We start from the raw sequence: 23075 nt of genomic DNA, 5'->3' as shown, positions 1-23075 counted from the left end.
GATTAAAAACAAATCTCTAGATCTTCGCCATTAGCCATTCCTAAGGTTGTGTGTACATCAGTTCTTAAAAGATTTTTACTAAAATTAATTTCTGAAACTGATTGATCATTTGTGTATAAATATAGTTTGGAAATGTTTAACAATTTGGAAAACTCTGATCGACTTCTATGCCTACTTCTTTAGTTTTCAAATTCACCGAATATTAATTAACCCTTTTGAGGATTACTTTTGAAACCCTAACACTTTTAAAATGTCAAAAAAGTTGCAATAATTTTATATGCATAAATAACCGTACAGCAAACCTTTCCAGCATGTGTCGACATAGAGTAGAAAAGAGTACTTCATTTGATAAACATAGTATACGACACAGATCTTACTAAATATAGTTATTATTCGGACTGTTCTTGTTTCTGTCGCCAATTTAATTTGAAGAAGTTTTTGATGCTAATTGTTTAAAATGTTAACAATATTAGAAAGTTATTTCCGCTACCCTAGTGGGAGTGAAAATTAAATACAAATAAAGTTCAGAGATTCGCTCATTGTTTGTTAATTGCCTTAAATCGATTTCGACAAATTTAAAACTTCCTATAAAACAACTGCCCGTTGAGTGTAAATGTGATTCAATGAAAATATTTCAAACAAATTTAATTCCTTATTGCTGATTTTTGATTAAATTATACTTGAATAACGATAATTAAAGTGTTCCTGTTAGGCTTTATTCTTAACTAAAAGACAAATGAAGTTAATTGTAACTATGCATTGCATCTCCCTCGCCCTCTACGCTTCCCAAACTTGCGAAACTCTTCGGAGTTATTTTCAAATTAACGTTGACTGCTGCCTCTGTGCTTTTCACAATTTATATTTCATGAGAAAAGAAATTGATTTTCGGGCTTCATTTCTATTTCATTTCATATCATTTCACATAAATATTTGAAAAAACCTTCGAACAAGAGTTGCAATTTAATTCTGGCATATTCCACTGCACCTTGAAAGGCCCATTAAAAATAATTGCCAGAGATGTTGGCATTATTCTATTCAGAGTAGCATTGATAAGCAGCTTTTTCTCTTCTCTTCGTTTTCTTTTCTTCACATTTAAGAATGGCCACAACAATGCCAGCAAGAGTTTCAATTGGAAATCGAACCATTGTGCATGCACATGTGTGTGTGTGTGTGTGTGTGTTGGCTTTCGGTTTGTGTGGGTGGAAAATGTTAAAAAGCTGCAGCAAAAAAGATTTGTTGAAATCTGCTGCCAACAATGTGTGGGAAAAAAAAGCAGGAACACAAGAAGAAGGAGGAGGAAACATCAGATACATAAATCCCAGAAAACATGTGAAATTTATCAAATGACGACGCAAGGACGAGGACGAGCATGAGGGCGAGGACGAGGCTGGCGATGCCGACAAGCGCATAAGCAACAACGAAAGCAACGGCAACAACAACAGCAACGGGAAGGAAACGACTTATAAGCATGTAGACAGGGCGGACGACAGGCGCAAAATTAAGCAGGAAGTAGAAAAAAATGCTAAAGGATATGAAGAGGAAAAAGAAAATAAAGAAGCAGCATCAGCAACAACGCAGCGCCTAGCATAGTAAATAAATATAATGCTTTAAATCTGGCCAGATGTGTATGCATGCATGTGTGTGTGTGTGTGTGTGTGTGAAGGAAGCGCCATTGAAGAAGTGGCGCAGAATGAGCTGCAGAGCCAAAAGGAAGCAACAAATATGACAGTGACAGACGATGCAAGAGCCTACACGGCACAAACACACACACACACACACACAGTTGGTGTCTAGTGCAGTGTAGGGTGACCCTAAGGCGGGCGCATCAGCGACCGGATTAAAGTCATGTGCATAAGCAGCCGGAAGCTGGCATACAAAATAAGCAACTGAAACTTTCTATAGAGGCAGCAGCAGCAGCAGTGCAAAAAATCCTAAATAAATTCAGAAAAAACACTCTGAAAAATATTGGGCAGTAATAGGGTTAAATGTTTGTAAACAAAGCAAGGTTTGTGTACAGATACGAGTATTTTTCATAGATCGTTCCTATTGAGCAATACCTGTCTGTGACTGCAGATGACCTTGTTGGAATAATAAAGATACAATACAATACTATAGAATTGTAATATCGATCCTGTTTTCAATAAAGAATGTGATTATCATCGATAAGGTCTATAGCTTAGAATGGATTTTTCCGGGAGAATCAATTGCTGAAATATTCATTAAAAGATATAATACAATACTATAGAATTGTAATATCGATCCTGTTTTCAATAAAGAATGTGATTATAATCGAAAAGGTATTTAGCTTAGAATGGATTTTTCCGGGAGAATCAATTGCCGAAATATTAATTAAAAGATACAATACAATACTATAGAATTGTAATATCGATTCTGTTTTCAATAAAGAATGTGATTATCATCGAAAAGGTATTTAGCCTAGAATGGATTTTTCCGGGAGAATCAATTGCCGAAATATTAATTAAAAGATACAATACAGAATTGTAATATCGATCCTGTTTTTAATAAAGAATGTGATTATCATCGAAAAGGTATTTAGCTTAGAATGGATTTTTCCGGGAGAATCTACTCTGAAGTGTCATTTTTCTGTTCCTAGCTTGAAAACATGGCTCGTAGGTGAAAAAAATGGTATGATAAATGATACCCCTTCTAGGCCGAAACAAAAGCGTATCTTAAAGAGTATGAAAAATCCCAGTTATGCGAGGCGTAAAACTTATTGATAAGCCCCAACGAATTGATATCCAAACTTCATTGCAAGTTTAATTGTTAATGTAATATCTTTACCTCTCTCCTCATCCCATTGAATTTCTGCGAGTGTAGTCACAATACAATATAAGTACATACATGCTCGTAAATGTGCGACGAGCCTAGGAAGTCAAAAGATTTGCAACTTATGTCATGGGCCGGCAATGACTGCCCTGACGGACTGGCAACAGAGTACTGAGTGAGTGATTATGAGAGTATGCATGCGTGTTTCTGTTGTTGTTGTTGTTGCTGGCTCTGTTGCTCTACAGTTCAAGCATAAAAATCAATAAAGCTCTAAGGCCATATCTAGTGCCATATATTCCAGTTGGCCTGCGTGCCCTTGGGAGTTGGGAGCGAGCGCAACAAGAAAATGACATAAAATTGCGAGGCGAACAAAAAATTCAAGCAGAAATTGTTGCTGCTGCTTGTTAGCAAACATATGAGACAGCCACCGGCATACACACACACATGCACACACATACATATTGCATTTGGCATGTAGATACACATATGTGCGTGTGGCAGGGCAACGTTGCATGCATCAATGGCAGCAGCAGCGGCACAAGCAGCAGCAACGACGGATGCCGCATCTTTGCTCAACGGAAGAGGAAAATGCAATATAGGAAATCGTTTTTCGCACAGACTTGCCACAGCAGCCAAAAGCAGAGAAAAGAAAAGCACGGAACTGAAGCAAAACAGGAAGTTTATTTGTGGCGAGAAAAGGGTGAATGAAGAGGCGAAAAAAATCCAAAATACTTGCATACACAGATCAGTGGCATGTGCGCGGTTTTCGACTGCGCCAAATAGCGTTTGTTATGTGTACGAGCGTGTTTTTGAAGTCAAACTAATGACTTGCCTTGACTTGCGCTGCGAGCGCCGATAAGTATGCTACGAAAAAGAAAACAGAAAACGCGCGAGGGCTGCTCGTACAGAAAGTTTATTGCAGCTTTGATTTAAAGAAGATTTTAAATTCTGCTAAGAAATTGTGGTTCATAACAAAAGCCTTATTCTCACCAACAATATTTGGGGAATGTGTTTCTGCGTTTTTGCGATTCCTAAGAGTACACAACAAATATACTCTAATCTAAAAAATAAAAGTTCAAAATTGGAAAATTAAGTTGAAACCCACTTAGAGGAGTTTTTCCGAGCCTCTTGTTTGCACAAAAGTTGTGAATACTTTCAAAAATAGTAGCTTAATTTTATTAAATAACCGTTGTTTACAACTTGAATACGTGTAAAGAATTCCCAAGTTTATAAGAAAAGCCTTATTCTCTCCAAAAGTATCTGGGGAATAACAAAATAGAAGTTCGAAATTGGAAAATTAAGTTGAAACCCCCTTAGAGGAGTTATTCCGAGCCTCTTGTTTGCACAAAAGTTGCGGATACTTTTAGAAATAGTAGCTCAATTCTATTAAACATAAGTTGTATACAACTTGAATACGTGTAAAGAATTCCATAGTTTAAGCGAACAATTCTTAATTTCATTAATTTTTAGAAATTTAACAATTAAAAGTGTCTTTTTAGTAAAATTTATTATTACTTTCAGCAGCAATAGTTTTTAAAACGCTCATTTGTAAGACTTTATTTAGTTGCTTACGAGCTTCTAAACAAATTATTTTCCTGCCTACGCTTTTGACTCATTTGGCGTTTATATATTGTCCACGCTGATCAGATAATGAATCTTTTAGTTAGTCTCTTCCTTCATTCACACAAATATCAAAGAAAGCTCTTAGTGCTGCTAATGTATTTATTGCTTGCCATTTTTTGCGCTTTTGTTGCTTAAACCTTAAAATGAATACTTTCAAGCACCATGATTTCTGCATTGTTTGCTGCACAATCTTAGCGATACTCGCTCCTTCCAGCAGCTAAGTGAGGCAGCAGACAAGACAAGACAAGCAAGACAAGCATCCAGCATCAAGCATCAGCTTGGTGTGGTGGCGGCTCACATGTCGCACAATTTGCTTCTTGCCTCGTGCCTCGTGCTTTTCCCCGGCAGTCGAGGAGCAGCAGCTGCCATGACTTGTGTTTTAGCTTTTGTTTTGTTTCGCTTCATAACGTTTTTTGTTCTCTTTTGTTGTTGGTATTGCTGTTGCAGTTGCTTATGGTGGCCATGGGGAATTTGGCGACGTCATGAGTCAGCAAACATACAAGAAGTCGCACATGACACACAAACAAGTCGCACACGGACAGAGACGCTCCAAGAGAAAATGTGCAAGTCACTCAACTGCAAAAATATATCTCACTCTATATCTATATACATATGTAAGTAGTGGCACTACTAGTATTGCTGCTGCTCCTGCTGCTGCTTATGTAACCGGAAATATGGCAAAAAGTGCAATGCCAAAACATTTTCCGTTGCATTTTCTGCAACCGTTTTCCTCTTCACACTCTCTATCACTTCTCTCTCTCTCTCTCTCTCTCTCTCTTCTCAGCTCCTTAGCCATCTGTCTACTTCGCTATCTCCTTATGCTCCTGACTGCCTGCCTGCCTGACTGCCTGCGTGCAACTTTAATGTTATGTGTGCCAAGGCGCTGCTTCCTTCTGCTGCAGTTGGCTCCCCTCCCTCCCCTCCCCTCCCCTACCCTACCCTACTGCTTCCGCCCTATCCTCCTTGGCTCACTCATATGTGCAATATTTTCTGATATCGACGCGCAAACGTCTGACTAATGGAATTGTGTGTCAAGTGTGTAATATTTACGCTGTGTCAAAAGCTGATAAAAATTTAAGCTGCAGAAAAATGCTGGTCATATATTCTCGTTTAGATATGGATGAGTTTGTCGATGTCTGTCTATGTGTGTGCGTAGAAAAAGGAAACTGAAATCTGTAAGATGATTGATCTTATTGATTTTTGTTATCTGCCTCTGTTGGCAGTGAATGACAGTGAGATATGGATTTGTAGCAACAGACAAACAATAAGCTAGATGCTTAGAAAAAAGGCAGCTCTATATAAAGTGAAACTAAAATTAAGTTAATTACAAAAGTATTTAACGTTTATTAGATTATGTCTTCATTTTAATTTATAATATATGTCGACGGCACTACTTGTTGATTTCTTAAATAAATAAATAAATAATTCGTTGTGCCTCAAGACTTGCCTAGCATTGAAAGCTTCACTAAACTATTTCTATGTTATTTCTAAATTATTTCTATATTATTTCTATATTATTCTACGCAGCCGATCAATTTTTAAGACTTCACATCATAGTTTCTCTGACTATTTGTTTGCCCCCTTTCTGCTAATTTTGTTTGACGTTAATTAGAAAGTTAGACTATTCCATAAATTGAAATATATCCCAAAGAGAATAGAACTGTATATTGAAACCGATTTTAACAATTTAGTTGTTCTACAAATTGAAAAATATCTGCAAGTAATCTAATACTATGACTGGCTATTTTGTTACCAATCTCTCTCAAAATATCCATTTATAAATAAAGCCAAAAAAAATGGATGTTGCACGCTAATGAAAGTACTCACAATTTTTAAAATAACCAACAAGGCAATGTCATTTGAATGACAGACAGGCGAAAAACCGCATGGACGGACTGGGGGACATGCGAGAGAAGGACGCACAATGCTGACAGCAATGAGCGGGTTAATGCATTTGATGTTGCAACAACTGCCATAGCGACAGAGGCAGCAACAACAACAGCAATAAAAACCAAAGTGCCAACAACGAACGAGTTCGCTAACACATCGAGTTGTATATAACGCGATCCAACCGCCCCCCTCCCCCCTCCTGAACAGACACACGAGAGCATCAGCCATTTTGTAACATTTATCAAAATGTCAGCATTTAGACATTTCTATTTGTGTTACAACAGCAAATGCAATGAAAAGGACAGCGTGTGTGAGGGTGTGGGTGTTTGTGGTGTGGGAAAAGGCTCAACATTATACACTCGGACAAACATAACCGTTTTCAATTCATTTTTTATTAAAATCCTTGATCTTTATATGCTTCTTATTTGTTTAAAATCTTAAGCTTACTTTATCTGTAAAAGAGCTATGGGAAAGATTTTCTGCACTTTTTTGAAACCTTTTCCCCATTTGCTGCATAACATTGGATTCTTCTATTGGTGCGTCTTTTTCCAAAATTGAGAGAAACTTAATTATCTTTTTCATATACTTGTAATTAATGGCATTGCCTTTCCATAAAACTGAAGCAAACTTCAGCTTTTTAGTAGTCAGAATTGAATTTTCTATTAGTATTTTTATGACTCTTTAAAAATCTGAAGCCTACTTGATCTTCATAATCATAAACATTATATTTAAAAAGGAGTTATTTTTCTAATCTTCCAAAATCTATAATCGTTATAGCTTCCCTCACATCAACATTTCTGGCCACTAGTTGGCAAAGGTTCCAAGCTTCAAGCGTTCATACAGACAAACAGTCAGACCTACTATATTTTACTGATTATGTATTTGCAAACTTTATTTCAAGTGTAGCTGCTTAGCTCATCAGTTGGCCAAAATAGCTGTCAAGAGGCATAATGAAAATAGGGTAGGGGTATGTGTGTGGCAGGGTATAGTACAAGTATGGTGGTAGAGATATTTTTGGCAACTTACCTTCAATCTGCTTGCCCGCAGCGGCAGCGGCAGCTGCGCTCAATGCAACGCTGGCCAACGGCGATGTGGATAGAGCAGCGGCGGTGCTAAATTGCGGTAAACCAGCGGCTGTTGACATATAAGCCGATGCCAATGGATTCGGATCCGACCCTATTTCGAGAGTTGGAAAGAGAGAGAGAGATAGTGAGTGGGCGTTCGCTTCATGCCTGTCAAAGTAAATTACATTTTCAAATCAAATTGCATAACACAAAAATATGATGGAAAAAACTAACTAAATAAAACCCAAAGGACGTGATGTTGACGATGATGACGTCGTGCCAGGACATTTGCCAGGGCAATGCCTTAGTTTATAATTATTATTTAACTGCTGGTATTTGTTGTTATCGTCACCGCAGCCACGGTTGTTTTTGTCGCCATTGCTGTAATTAATCATACACTATGCCTACACGACATTTGATTATTTTCAAAACAACAACAACAACAATAATAATAACAATAATAAAAACAGCACAAGAAAAAATAGTTAGGCGCGACCGGCAGGCAGGCCAGCTAGTATAAATCTAAAATTAATTTGTTACTCATGCGCCATGTTGCACACAATTGCTAATGTTGTTGTTGTTATTGTTGCTGTTGGTTTTTGTGTGTGCAACTTGATGCCGCCTGTTGTTCTATTATTATTATAGTTGTTGTTTTGCATTTTGCCATCATGCAATGCAATTTTGCGGTTTGTTTCAGCCAACAACGACCGACGCGGCCGCATCGCATCATTCGGTCGATGGCCGCGCTATTATTAATGAGTTTTGCGTGCCACTGTGTGTTTATGTGTGTGCGTGTGTGTGTGTGTTTGTCTATAAATAGAATTAGGTGTATATGTGGCTGTGTATATATACTGCATGCAATATATTGCGGTTACCGAACGCGCTAAGAGTGTACTCAACATCCAAGCTAGTTGGTTATCAAAAATCCTTCACCAAATATTTTACAACTTGAGGTCAGACGAGGAAAGAATTTGCACACAAATGTGCCGCGCAAAACAAGTATGTCTCGTTAATATTGTTATCAATTAAAATCTATAAGAATTTTAAGCATTCTCTTCCTAAAAATAATTTGGGATTACATTTTCAAAAGCTCGTGATTATTAAGAACTGAAGTAAACAACAAAAGAACACACACGTCAATAATGACTCGCCGGTAACTCAGGAATATAGGTTAGACGGTTTTTATAAACTTTATTAAGAATTGCACAGTTTTCTGGCATTTAGCTGGCCGAGTTTTTTTTTTAGCGGGCAAGAGGAATTCTGAAGCAAATCTTAAAATGGCCACCAGTCATTAAACAAAATGATTTTGCATTTATTTAATGTTTTTCCTTTTATTTACTAATGCTAGTTTTCTTTTGTGATTATGTGAGAATTTTTTACAGCTTTTATTATATATTTTTATTGCTCTTTATATTTGTTTAAACGGTTTCTTTTCAATTTTTTTTTGTTTTTTCATCTAGTTTGTTAACTTTATTATTATTTTCAAAATATTTTTTTTTATATTTATATTATATTTTTTATTGTATTTAGTTTTAGTTATATTAGTTTAGTTATATTTATATTTAGTTTTTTTCATATTCTGTTTGATATTATTTAAAATATTTTCTTTTGTATCTCACGCTTCCTTTTCAAAGTTATATTTATTTAATATATTTTCAATTGTATCTCACATTTCCTTTTCAGAGTTCCAAAACTGTTTTGCGGGTTTCGGTCTACAGTCATGTGTTCGTGAAAGTAAACATGATTTAACATGAGCGAAACAAATGGAAGTGGCACAGGCTTCTATAGAAACACCAATAGAGTCGGACATTTTTTGTGAAATACAGTGCCATTCCTGCACTCAATTAATCAGACTGTACTGCAAAATAACTCTTTTGATTTTAGAATAATTAGGCGGATTATGTTTTACATTTAAAATTCCATTGAAAAACTAGCCTGTCTTGATATATTTCAAATATTCAAATATTTCTCTGGCAATTACTATTTAATCAGAAAATATGCATCAATGTACATACATATTTCTCAAATGTTCTTAACTTTCACATTTTTTGACAAAAATAGCTTCATTTATCATTGCACCACAGAACCCATCATTAAAGAAAATTCTTTATAAACTTATACGAAGAGTTACTTTCTTTTTCCAAAAACAACCAACCACATACCTTTACACTTACACACTTGTATGTAAGCTTTGGCAAACTTTGAGAGATTTTACAGATTTAATTTTAAAAGTTTCTGATGCGCCTGTCTGCCTGCCTGTCTGCCCGTCTTCTCTTACTGCCTCCCTTCCACACATTCAGTTGCTTTTGCCAGTCAGCCTCTGAGTGGCTGCGTAGGTGTTGCAATCAATTTTTGGCCAGAATTTTTCATTTTACAGTTTCCTCAAGCCCCGGAAAAGCAATGCGAGCGCTGTAACTTTTGCATATTTGCTAGAAATTGTTTTAATTGTTGCCAGCATATGGAGGCTTCAGAGTTGCAGAAACGCCATTAAAAAGGCTAACCGGCTGGTCAAGTGCGCCTCGTATGGCCAATAATAATGTGCATGAGTGGCAAAGCTCAAAGAACAGAAAACAATTACAATTTCCTCAACTAGTATATGTTTATGCGCATGCATGTCTATATTTTTGCATCTTTGTGCGAACGAAAATGAACTTTTTAGTTAGCTTATGCAGCAGCAACAACAACAACAATTACACTTAGCTAGTACAATTCAAGCACCACACAATTGTAATTCTTGGCATTGACTTTTAGCCAGAATACGGGCAATTTTTAGTTTTCTGTCCGGCGGCCAAGTTGGAAATTTTTACAAGACTTTGCCACTTGCAGGCACTTCAACACTTTGGACTGTAGTTGTTATTCTTGTTCTTCTGGATTTTGAAGTGCAGAGAGCGAGAAAAAGTGCAAAAAAAAACGTAATGGAAAGCATGTTGGAAAAGTTAACAACAACAGCAACAAAAATCAAAAATTCAGTACAGTCGTGTGGTGGGGGAAAAAAGGTGTGGAGGGGGGAGGGGGAGAGGCTGCAGAAAGTGAGTGTGGGACTAGAAAATGGAAGTGAGATTGCCGGGCCGCATAAACTACATACTTTACTGCACTTCACAAAACTTTGATTAAGATTTTCGTTTGTGCAGCTTTTGTTTTCCTTGCTACGTTTTTCGTTTGCTTTTTTATTTTTGTTTTGGGTAGAGAAGAGAAAACAAATGTAACAAAAAAATATGCAGTGCCGCAAAAGTTTTGAATTGAAAGTGCTTTTGTAAATTGTTTGAGAGAGCGACCCATTCGCATAACAATGGAGGGAGGCTTACAATGTTAATAAAGAAATGAACTGGAGATGAAGGCAGTTGAAAAAGTGTTAGATTGCTTAAGCAACATTAGAAGGTACTATATAATACCCCTTGGAGTTAAAGACAAAGAATTGCGTTTAAAGCGTCAGGTTTGCTTTGTGATCGTTGAACAGGGCTTTTTATTGTTTTACTTTTCTTTAGGATTATTGAAATGTAAGACAAACTATGAATCTAAAAATACATGACTGGAAAGGAATGCAAATTTGAAATTATAGAGATTGGTGAAATAGGTCCACAAAACACTGCTCAGTGTAAGTTAACTCAATCAGTTTTTTAATTATAATTCTAAAATTAAAGCTTACAAATCTTCTCTGCACATTTTTATCCGCAACTTTGTCTTTTTAGAAAAATGTTTCATTCCCAAAAGTTGGATTAAAGTTACAAATTTTACAAGAAAATAAAGTTGTTTCTAGCAAAGATTGTTGGAGTTTTCAGCATTCTAAGCTTTATAAATTAGGATTTGAGACAAGAGAGTTAGCTAAGAAATTGAAGCAGCGGTATAACCGCAGCAGGAATCAGCAGGATATACTAATTGTTGCACAGCTCTATAAATTACTAATCCAGTTAATACGCTTATGAATTTGTTGCTTTAACCAATGATTATCTTTAATAACCGTTTGTCGTGTTAACTCTGTTTGTGGGCGTTTTCAGTTGGCAAACTTGTAAAATTTCCACAAAATACAAACACTTTTTCAAACTCTTTTGTCATATTAATCGACTAAGCTGTATTAAATGTATAAAACGTTTTTAATGCTTTTTTAGAGGCTTTGAATATTGAATCAACAGCAAACCTAACATCATTTTGTTCGATAACGATTAGCTCCATAACAATATATACAAGTAGTTTCGATTGTCATGTAATATCACAGTTTAAAAAATGTAAAAATAAAGGACACGCTGAGCTATTTTTATATATATATTGAAAGCCAATAAAATCACTAATCGCTAATAAATATATTGCAGTTTTTCTGTAATCCAAGCCGCATATTGTTCATTTAAATTATTATATTTTTAATTGCCCTTTCAATGCGTCAACTGTGTTGACCAAACAAAGCCCAGTCATTTAATGTGCAGCGCATAAAAAATAAAAATAATCCACGCACACACATACACACACATATATATGTTGTTAGCTGCAATAACAACTCGTTTGGTCAGAACTCGAACAACAATTGCCAGCTCGAAAGTGATTGTGTAGTTTAGTTTATGTTTCCGGCACAGAACAACAGGAGAAGCAAAGAAAAAAAGAAAAGGCTAAACAGAAAGAAACTGAAAGAAACACACGCAAGTTTCTGGCTTTCTTTCCTTACATATTTTTCTACAAGTAAAGCAAAATAGAAACAGGAAAGCAGTTTGCCAAGAAGGCTAAATAGAGGGGCAAAAGTATAGCATACAGATAGGCGTTTCTGGCGCTGTCAGCTGCACTTGGCACGCAGCATATAAACTCGAATCACACACACACACACACACGCGCGCGTACAAGTGGCTGCCTGGGCTGGGTTACAAGAATTTTTAATATTTCATTAAATTAAGTGCCCGAAATCGTTGAAGTGGCACATGATGAGCGCCCAGAATCTTGAAAACAGGAAAAAAAACCCAAAAAGCAAACAAGTGGACGAAGGAGGGTTGGGCTTTGAATGCCTCTGTATAGTTTAGACAGACAAACACTCACACACACACACAAAATCGGCTTAATTTTTGGCATATTTCTGGTAAAGTCAGCTACTTTTATTCCCCGCTCTCCACTCTCTCACTCAGTCAAGTGAAGCTTCTGTTGCTGTTGTTCTTGTGTGCGGCTAAAATTCTCAGAAAATTAACTTAATACTCAAAGGGGCTTATAGCTTACTAAGTAAGCAAGCCGGCAACGAGGCAACGGACAACTGGCAACCCAGCATGGGGAACGGCGCTTAAGGATAGCAACGGCATAGCGTGACATAATGGGAGGATGAGTCGGCATTTCTTTTCTTGTCATTTGGGAGTTAAAAATTTAGCAAAAGCTGCTGCATTGCGCCCACCACTTTAAAACGATGCCAGCGAGAAGCCGAGGGAAAAAGGATCAAGGCTTTGCCTTCTGCGTTAAAGTTGGACAGACAAAAGCCTTTCTTTACAGCAACTTTGTCTTTTTTTCGGCATTTCAGGGAATTTTTTCGTGCATTTTTACGCTTTCTACGCCCAAAGAAGGGTGAACGGTTTGTTTAGGTTTATGGCAGCTTTGGTAACACAGCTACAAAGAGCGTCAGTTGTTGATTCTAATCGCCAACAATTTTATTAAAATTGAAATCATCCTGACAACAAAGTTGATATCAATTTTAATAAAATGTTTTTTTATAAAGTCTTGTTTTCAATTAAGCTTTTATGTTTATCAAATCTTTTTTGCCGTCAATGATAATCAAACGAGAGGAACATAAAAGCCAGCTAAGATGTTTTGTTTAATGTGGGAGTTTTTCTCCTACTTAATGAAAGGCTTTTAAGAGTTAAAGAATATTTAGTATACCTATTTTTTGAATTGTTGGAAATTGGTAACGCTCGTTAGTATATAGTACCAGATTTCAGTCTATTATTCATTATTATGACGCACTATGGAATTCAGTGGGATTTGTTGAAGTTTTTTCATTGATCATATGCACAAATTATTTTTTATTTAATCAAAATTTTAGTTTTTTAGCCGTTCCATAGGCATAGCTAAGTTAATTTATTTATATTATAATTCTATTATTATTATATTTAATTTATATACTTGAATTTCAATAAAAGTCTTTCTTAGCAAATCATCTCGTATGTCTCTGTAATGCTGTTTATAATATTTGCAAATTTTTAATATTAATTATTCATTGCTTATTCTCTTTTTTTTTTAATTTGAATAAATATTTATTGTTGGAATTTTTTTATGTTTCCATGACTTGAAATTGACATTTCTTTTTCAGAAATAAATAAATAAAATATTAAACAACTTGTACCAATAGATTTTCTATCTAATAACAAATGAGAGTCAAGAAATGGTTTCAAATCTTCAGTTTTTGTTAAACCAAACGTCATACCAAAATGGCGCTTGAAGTTATCGATAGACCAGCATAACAAGTATACGATATCGATAGAAAATACTACTATTAATCTGTCGTGAAATAGTGTTTTTTGCGAGTGATTTAGATTTGTAGAAAATTTGATTATTATTTATTTAGTTTGAAATACTCGTTCATAGTGTATACCCAAGTCGTTTTAAGCCACTCTCATTTTTTTCCTTCTTCTTCTTAGCAGCTGTAAGTTTTTGCTTTCTGTGCTTGCTGCTGTCTATTGAAAAATTCGGACGATAGGATAGGATAGTGTGCGAGCGCGCCTGACAGCCATAATTCTTGGCCCAACTTATGGGGCCATAGGTTTTTATCGCATTTTGAATATGCTGCGAGTCACACAATTAAAGTTGCCGGCTTGCAGCACAAAATGGAGGAATGAAAACATCTTGTCTCGTAGCAGGGCCAGGCGGCCAGCACTGCAATTTCCCCAGCGTGACATGAGAACAGGAAACTGAAGTTGAAGCTCAAGGCAGCTGCAGCTGCAGCAGCAGAAGAAGCCAATGAGGCCAGAGAGGACTGGGAGTTGTGAGTGCAATAAGTTCCGAGCTGTTAATTTCGCAAGAGAGTGTTGTAACTTCTGACTTGGTTGGCTTGGGTTGGATTCGAGAGTTCGAGTGCGAGTTCGGGTTCGGGTTGACTTTACGGTCATCAACTTTTGTAATGCGCGCGACGTAAAGCGTTACGCAAGCGCGCACGTGAGCGTTACGTAGCTCTGATGTTAATGATGATGATGATGATGATGGTGATGACGATGAGGGTCCATGTAAGAGCTGTACGCTGCATGTGTTCCGAGTGTGACAACGAAAGAACAACAAAAAACAAGTTGAAGTAGCGCGCTGCTGCTGAGCGCAAATTAAAAAGCTATTGATGTTTGAAAGCGGAACTCAAGACGTCGACAAAATCAATACAAATAACAATCAAACAATGGTGGCAAGAAAAAGGAAAGCAAACTGAAGATGAAAAGTCACAAAAGAGGAAGATAAAGCTCTTCCTTTGTCTGTAGCTGCTACGCTCTCACCTGAATTGGCGGCCGCCGTCTTTCCTAAGAGGCCTGCATGTGTAGATTAAAGACATTAAATTTGTTAAGCAATTGTTCAGAAAAAAAGGAGAAAATTGGTAAGAAGAGGGAGAAAATAGAAAGAGAGATAAGAGTTATTGTTAGTAGATTGTTGAGCTGTTTATAGCAATACACTTCAAATGTTGTTAGGCATTCAATGAACAATAATTTCCATAATAAACAAAAGCCCTTCCGGCTTAGCCAGTGGCATGGAAACCTATAAGCGAAAATGAAATGACTATCTTCAACTGATTTGGCGAGGAAGTCGAGTTTATTTTTAGAGCTTTAACGAAGATTGACAGTTTGGGGCGAACAGAAAATCGAATTCTCTATGATTTCAGCTGGAAAATTTCGGCTAATTGCCCATTAACAAGTGAATGGGCAATTTCTTCGTTTAAGTGGCAACGTTTTTGGGGCAGAATAGTCAGCTAATTGAGCAGAATTGAATACAATGCTCGACAAGGACTTAGGAACAGGAATGATCGATTTATGGCATTTACTTCAACTGCTTTTCATATATGCGAGTGAAGATTTTAAGTGCCAGAAAAAGGTAGTGAGTCGTATTTATGGGCTTTTGTGCTTCGGCGAAAATAATCCATTTCAATTATTGTTTTCCTTTAGACAAATTCAAACTGTTTTCTATCCATAACAAAAGATTATTTGCATAAGTTCTACTTGGAAATATTCTTAAAGAGCACAAATAATAGCAAGGACCTAACGACCCAATTTGTTCCTTGGGTAGAAAATAGGTTTTTATTTCCTTAAGCAAAAGCATCAATTAATGTAGTTGGATTTTTTATTTTTAATATAAGAACACCTATATGCTCGTTCAGATAGGAGCCTTAGGGTATGACCAGACAATGAATTGAACAGAAATTTGTCATAATTAAACTTTCAAGGTTGCAGGACTGCATTCATAAGAAATACTTCGGCTAGTTAAAGCGCTGGAAGCTCTTGCAACATTGCTAAAAACAACATTCAAACAAGTCTTCTTTTAACATTTGTTTAATATGCATTCTCTCTACATTCGTATCCTCATTATTCTGTGGCAGACAGAATAATTTTCTCAATAATGGACACAATTGAAACTTAATTTATTACGAACTCGAGTTTGTCAACACATCGAGATAAGAAAATGAATTAGTTTAAAGGCTATTTCATATAGATACTTCATCCATAAATCAGAAAACAACTTATTTTTGGCTTTATTTCAAAAGAAAACACGAATGCTGTTAATTGCCAGCACACAGCCCTAAGAAAACAGCAACCAATTAGCATCACTTAGGAACGCATATGCTGGTTAATGGGGGCTGGCTAAAGCAAACACCACAAGGAAACGACTGCAGCCAGCAGCAGCCCTCGAGCCCATAAATTCCTGCAGGCGCAACACATTTTCTACCAAAAAGGCAGGCCACAACAAACACACAGCGAGGGAAACGAAACGAACGCAACAGCCCACAATTTGCGAGTCATTAAATGCAGCAACAACCAACTTCTGAATATATGTACATTATAGTATTTGTAGTATATACAACTAGTATGTGCTAGTGGCGACAGAATAATTAGAAATCGATGAACGACCACACCACAAACATTTAAGGCATTTAAGGCAGAACCAACAAAAATGTCAAACTACAATTGGCATTTGGCATATTTTCGACATCCGTTTCAATCGAAGGACAGGCACCGGCACAGGCCCAACGGTCGGTTGCTGAGCATCCATTTCCTTCAAGCCGGAAATAGGAAATTTGGTCGATTAGTTCAGTCAGCGCCATTGACAGTTGCCGACTTTTTACTGCTGGGGTTGTTGTTGGGGATGTGTTGAATTATTAATTCGCAGTTGCTGGGCACGCAGTTAAGTTGATTAACAGCGGACACAAATACAACCCGACATTATGGACCCCCAGTCGCCAGTCCCCAGCCCCGGTTCCTTCCTGTACAGTGGGTCAATAATTTAAGCCCTACCCCACCTCTTTGCGGTACTTACATAACAAGGCGGCCGTGTTTGTCAATTGCGCACTGCCTGGCGATGAGGCTGCGGCGGCAGCATTGGACAGACTAGGTTGTGTCATGGCAGCCAGTGCCGCCAATTGCTGTTGCACAGTCATCGGTGGCAGCAAACCAGCAGCGGCCGCAGCAGCCGTTGCCGCTGCATTCGTCGTATCCGTTGCCGAGTTGCTGGTCTGAGCGCCTAAGCCCGTCAGAGCTACAAAGGAGAAAGAAATAGAAGAATTAGTGTTGGGTTAGACATATTGTGGAACATATAAATAACATGGAAATTATAATCTATCTAGAGCCACAAACCCAATCTGTGATCTTTAAGTATAAACGTTACTTCAGCCTGTTTGATAGGCAGATCAGACCATCGTCTGTTATTCTGTTTGTCTCTTTTGAAGCCGACCAGTCCCTACTTATAATAAAAGAATAAATATAATTGTAGCCAGCTTTCATATTCGGCAGTTCTGAATAAAATAATTATTAAAAAACTAATAAAATCCACTGCTGGCTGTATAATTTTTTCGGCCTTATATTTCTCCATTTTATTTCATTAAGTAGAAAAGGCCTACCTGCCTATATTCTTAACATTTACATATCTTTATATCACTTGCAAATTGAAAACGTTTTTAGGAAGAGTAAAGAAATTGAATTGAAACATTATTAGCTTTCTAATCTGCTTTTTACCTAAAAGATTAAAATAAGAAAATTTAGATTCCACTATCGATTGCTCGGCTATTCTCTAACAAGCATTAACAACGATGGTTTCTCTTTTCTCTAGCTATTGATGGTTCTTATCACTAACAATAGTATTGCTAAATCGACTTTGAGAAGGTAGAAGGTACGCACAAATATATACATATATGCACAAATGATAAAATAAATAAATAAATAAAATAAAATATTTTTACCAGTTTACCTAATTAATGTTGGAAGGAACAGTTTAGTGACAATTTGTTTATTAGGTAAAGTTATTAGACAAATGAAATGAAATATAGATGTAGGACTTGCTTAAAAGCAAATGAATGTAAATATATTATTAGTTGTGATGTAAATCTGAAATGAACATCGATATTTTACATCGGAAATAAAAATCGCCATGACAAACATCGATACAGCGATGATTTTTTTTAATGTAAAACAAGAGAGAACGCTACAGTCGAGCAAGCCCGACAGTGTAATACCCTGTACCCAGGTAAACTTCCGTCACTGAGTTATATGCGCCCATAGCAGCAGCAAAAAGAGGAAGAAGAAGAGCGAACTTGTTGCTGCAGTTTGTGGGGGTTGTACTGGCGAGAATTTGTTTTGCTAATAACCTTTCTTAGAATTGACCGAATTGAATAAAATTTTATACAACAGTAGACAATTATATATAAATTATGTGTGCGAAGTTTGGTTTAGGTAGCATTTGAAATGTGGACGCTATTGACGAAATTCTGTCGCGGGGGAAGGGGGGGAAAATTAAAAAAAATAAAATAAACTCGTCCTTACTCGGACCTAGGAGAATCTGGATGCCAACTTTGGTTATTCTAGCTTTTATAGTTTCTGAGATCCTTGCTTTCATCCAGACGGACGGACAGACGGACAGACGGACGGACATGTCTAGATCGATTTCTCTCGTCATGCTGATCAAGAATATATATACTTTATGGGGTCGGAGATGCTTCCTTCTGTATGTTACATACTTTGCACAAACCTAATATACCCTTTTTACCCTACGGGTACGGGGTATAACAAGAGATGAAAGAAAATGACGAGCGGGATCAATTCATAATACTTGTATTATATACACCCGAAACTATAGTGCCCTTTGATTACGGCGTATAAAAAGAAGCTAGGAGCGTGAATTTTTATTTAATTTTAAAATTTAAAATGCATAATGCTCAAGAACTGCTAAGACACCATTCCATATCACAGTTTCATTACTTTTGTGTATTTGCTGAGATTTCCCTGCTTAGGAATGTCCGTAACATCGATATATTTATAAAAATCGATCGAAACATCGAATCTAAAAACATCGAGTTAAAATCGAAAACAATCGCTTGTGTTAAAATAGATACATCCATGTATCGATGTATATTTACATCACTATTGACAACACTTTTCATGGCGTCCATTTAAAGAATATTAATAAGTTTAGTTAGTAAGTAAATGAGTTGCAAATAAAAATAAGAAGAAACAAGAAACCCATCGAAACTTTGAAATAACGCCACTATTACTACTAACTTGACAGCTCTATTAACTAATTTTGTATCGCCCTTTTAAGCACTGAATATTTTTGTAAGCTCTTGTGTGCCCCGAAAATAATAGAAAGTATGGAGTCCTACCTTGCAACAGTTGCTGTTGCAGTCCCACTGCCTGCAGTTGCTGCAGCAGTTGTATGGAGGCCGGCGTCAGTGCGTCCGCGCCCAATACTGGCGACGGTTGTTGCGGTGGGTTTGGCAGTATGGGCGTCGACACTGTGGTGGCCGTCTGACCCAGTGGGATGTTAATATTGGTGGCCAGATTCCATAGATTCGCCTGAATCTGCTGAATCTTCTTCTGCTCCTTCTCCTTCTGTGTATCGGCAAATTTGACGACCAGCGGTGAGGTGCAGCCTTCCATGATTTTGTTTTGACTCAGAGTCTGTAAAAATGGGTCATTAGTATTATTGGTTCGGGCAGAGCTTCTAACTCTAATGGGAGTTGAAATTGGTGCTAGACTTACCGCTTTGATGGCTGATATGGCGGCGTGTTTTGTGGCAAATGTGACAAAGGCACAACCCTTACTCTGACCGTTCTGATCGCGCAGAACCGTGCACTCCTCAATGGGTCCGTATACCTCGAATTGTTTACGCACGTCGTTCTCGTTGAATTTCTTACTTAGCATGCCCACAAATAGCTTGCGTTCTGAAAACGAGAGAACAAATACAAGTTTATTATTTTTCGCAATTCGTAATGCCTTGGTAAATTAATCGTTGCGTGAAAAATGTTATTCAACTTGAGAGAACAACAACAAATGCGGAAACTGCAGCTTCTGCCTCTGCATTGCAAAAAAAAAAAAAAAAAAAAAAAACAATGCAAAGCCATGAAATTGTAAACCACAGTCTCGGTCGCAAGTCGGCCTTAGCCAGAGATATCGAATGGCACTGACATTGGCCACCTGGGCGACAATGAATGATGGTGGCCTAGGACCGGTTCGGGCCCAGATATTCAAGTTCATTTCACCATTTGTGCAGTGCTCAATTAATTTTGCATAAATTATACAACAACTCGCTCTCGCGTTTCTGTTCATGCGATAACTAATTAGCGGCATTTTCGCAATTGGACAAATATTTGCAAATGTAATAAGGGCGCGGGACGGGGCATTGGGGCGCACCTATCCTTCGTCCACCCCTCCCTCGCCGCTTTGCAGTCTTTGTGTTTTTAATGGGTGGCCCCTGTGTTTGGCCAACTGGCAGTTAATTTATTTACACAGACACAGGCACAGACCAGCGCAATGCGTGGCGCACAACAAATTAAATGTTATCAAATTATTGGCTCGCTCATAAACAAATTAGGAATTACGAGTTAAATGTTGCAAATGAATATATTACGAACAATTGGCGAAAAGGTAGAGGTGGAGAGTAAATGGTGGAATTCCTAAAATGTGTTTTATTTATTTGCAAGCGATTTTTACATAAAAATTGAATAAATAATCATTTTGTGGCGCTTTTCCAATCAAATATTAATGGCAAGCAATTTACAATTTATATTTAATTTGCTTCTTTTTTTTTTTAATTTAATGTTAATTTATTAGTCCTAGATAGATATATCTTATGGTATATATTCATTAAACCACACCTTACAATATTATATTGGATCAGGCTACAGTCTCCTAGTCGAGTATTAGGAAGCATATTTCAATCGACAATTTTAATAATTAGTTCATTTGTAATTTATTTCAATCAAAGGCATTTTTCAATGGAAAATTTAAATAATTTGTTCATTTGTAGTTTATTTCAATCGAAAATTAAAGTAATAATTTCATTTGAAGTTTATTTTGAGCGCAGTTTTTCTAAACTAATCTCTTTTATTCTCTTATTTAGCTCAATTGCTAAACATTTAGCGCAATAATTTTTCTTAATGGTTGCATCATAAGCTAAATAAACATCCATTGCTTTTCCACCACAGAGCCAATTTCTCAGCCAACTTAGCTTCCGTCTCTACCCCCATATCTTCTATCCTACTTTACAATTCTTAAATTTTTTCCAATTTATGAAGACATTTGATAGCATTTTCATTTTGGCTAATGAAGAGTAACTTAAAGTAAATTGAAGTAGAAGTAAGAATTGAATTAAAGTTAACAACAAAAAGCCGCTCAGCAAGGAGTTACAAAAAAAACCTTATGAGTGGAGTGTGCTTCATAGCTCTATGAGAAAAGCAGTTTCAATTGCGATATATTTCTACACGAGAATATGTTAAAAAGGCACATTTATTATCTCTCAGCTAGTTTTAAAGTCGCATAACGAATGTAATTATTTCTGTTGGCCAAAATCGATGCCACATTCCGCATGTTACGGCAATGGAATTGAAAATTTGTGCAACCAATATAAGCTGCAACGCCCACTAAGCGTCGACAGCGAACCAACAGCTACATTTTTGGTAAATTTTCATTAGGCACCTACGATGGCAGCAACAAATGGGCAGCCATTTGTTATAGAAACCGACATGCAATGCTATTGTTATTATAATAACTATTATTTAGGTGCGAAATGTGTTTTAGTTTATAATTGCCGGAGCCAAATGCTTTTCATGAATTTGTCAGCGTATAATTTTTGGATGGCCATCATTAATATTTTGTTGCGAAAATGCAAAAATTGTTGCCAAAGCCAATTGTGAGTGTCGTCAGTGCCAGGCAAATAATGCTGAGGGAGCCCCAGTTTTGGGGCATGTGGCAATTACAAATTGTTGTTGCTGTTGCTGTTGCTGCTGATGTCGACGTTGTGTAAAATCTGTTTTCGAAAATCAATTAAAATTATAATTAAGCTGCTTATGGGCCAAAAATTGATTTTTAGTCAAGCCTCAATAGCATCAATCAAGAAATATTTTCTCTGCAAATTTTGGAATATTTAAATATTTGCTAAACATTTTCATTTTATTATGTTGGCAGGGCGGCGTCCAATAAAAGCGCAATTGGGTTTACTAAACTAAATTCATTTAAATAAATTGAGTAACATAGTATGCTGTGTTTATTTTCAGCGTATGAAGCAAATATTTTAAAATTTCTGTTAAGCAAAACTGCTTTAAAAAGCCATCCAAAACGGTACGAACTAAGTAAAGTCTAAGCTCGTTTTTATTTTTAGAGAATATTTTACTTTAGTTCGGGTCTTAGTAGCAGCAGTTTGCAGTTTTAGTTCAAACAAGAATAGGATTTGAACTCTTTTTTCTAAAACTTTAACGAACTTTAACTACGCTAGAGAACTTTGTCTATGTATTGAGCTGCTGTTAAACTTTACTTTTTATTCTTACATGCCGTTTAATATAAACAATTGACCATATCTCCCCTGCTCGCCTCCACCCCTGCTCTAAGTACCAGTATTTTGCCACTCAATTCATAAAACCAGCACTTAACCATACAATTATCGTAGTCATGATGATCTCCGACCACAACTTAAAGACCGCAAATGCATTTTGAAATTTAATGGCTGCATTATAATGAATGCAGAGCAGCAATGCGTTGCACTTACGTGCTGCAATGCGCAACGACTGGCTGGCTGGCTGGCTGGCAGGCAGAAACGTGCAACACAAGTAACCCCAGTGCCAGTCCCAGTCCCATTGCCAAAACCCCAATCCAATCCCAACCCCACCCACCCAACTAAATGCTATTGGCATTTCAACTTCGCACAACTCTGCATCATCAATGTTATCATCAAATGCAAACGCCTGCAATGGCGCCAGCACTTGCATTATTATTATTATTATCGCAAGCGCACAACTCTACACTAACACTAACAAGAACAGCAACAACAACAACAACAGAAACAACAACGACAACAACTAACTGCACTTGAGCTACATTATCATAATCCGAACAAGTGGCAACAACAGCAATGCAGCAATTCTGCCAAGTCATCGCTCCGCTGCTTGTTGGTTGGCTTGGGTTCGGTTGGGTTGGGTTTAGTTTGGGTTTGGGGTTTGGGGTTTGGTTCGTTGTTTGGTTGATGGTTGGAGGTTGCATGCATAGGAGGAAAAAAATTTAAAATTCATTGAATTTGACTTTTGAT

General features: G+C 36.9%; 1 protein-coding gene across 3 annotated transcripts in view; it reads right to left on the bottom strand.

The window, feature by feature from the left end:
- The window catches only part of LOC115632024 (CUGBP Elav-like family member 2), a 124391-nt gene that overhangs the window by 5353 nt on the left and 95963 nt on the right, over positions 1–23075 (bottom strand). For all 3 annotated transcript variants that reach the window (XM_030528969.1, XM_030528970.1, XM_030528971.1), the window contains 4 exons: positions 19538–19719; positions 19159–19456; positions 16824–17042; positions 7327–7476 (listed from right to left, as the gene is read on the bottom strand). In XM_030528969.1, coding sequence (XP_030384829.1) covers positions 7327–7476; positions 16824–17042; positions 19159–19456; positions 19538–19719 — 849 coding nt within the window. The remainder of the gene's footprint in view (positions 1–7326; positions 7477–16823; positions 17043–19158; positions 19457–19537; positions 19720–23075) is intronic.

Source organism: Scaptodrosophila lebanonensis, unplaced genomic scaffold (genome assembly GCF_003285725.1).
Source record: "Scaptodrosophila lebanonensis strain 11010-0011.00,11010-0021.00 unplaced genomic scaffold, SlebRS2 tig00001412-arrow-pilon, whole genome shotgun sequence".
Classification (NCBI taxonomy): Eukaryota; Metazoa; Arthropoda; class Insecta; order Diptera; family Drosophilidae; genus Scaptodrosophila; species Scaptodrosophila lebanonensis.
The sequence above is the reverse complement of the archived record's forward strand: the minus strand, read 5'-3'. Positions and strand labels throughout refer to the sequence as shown.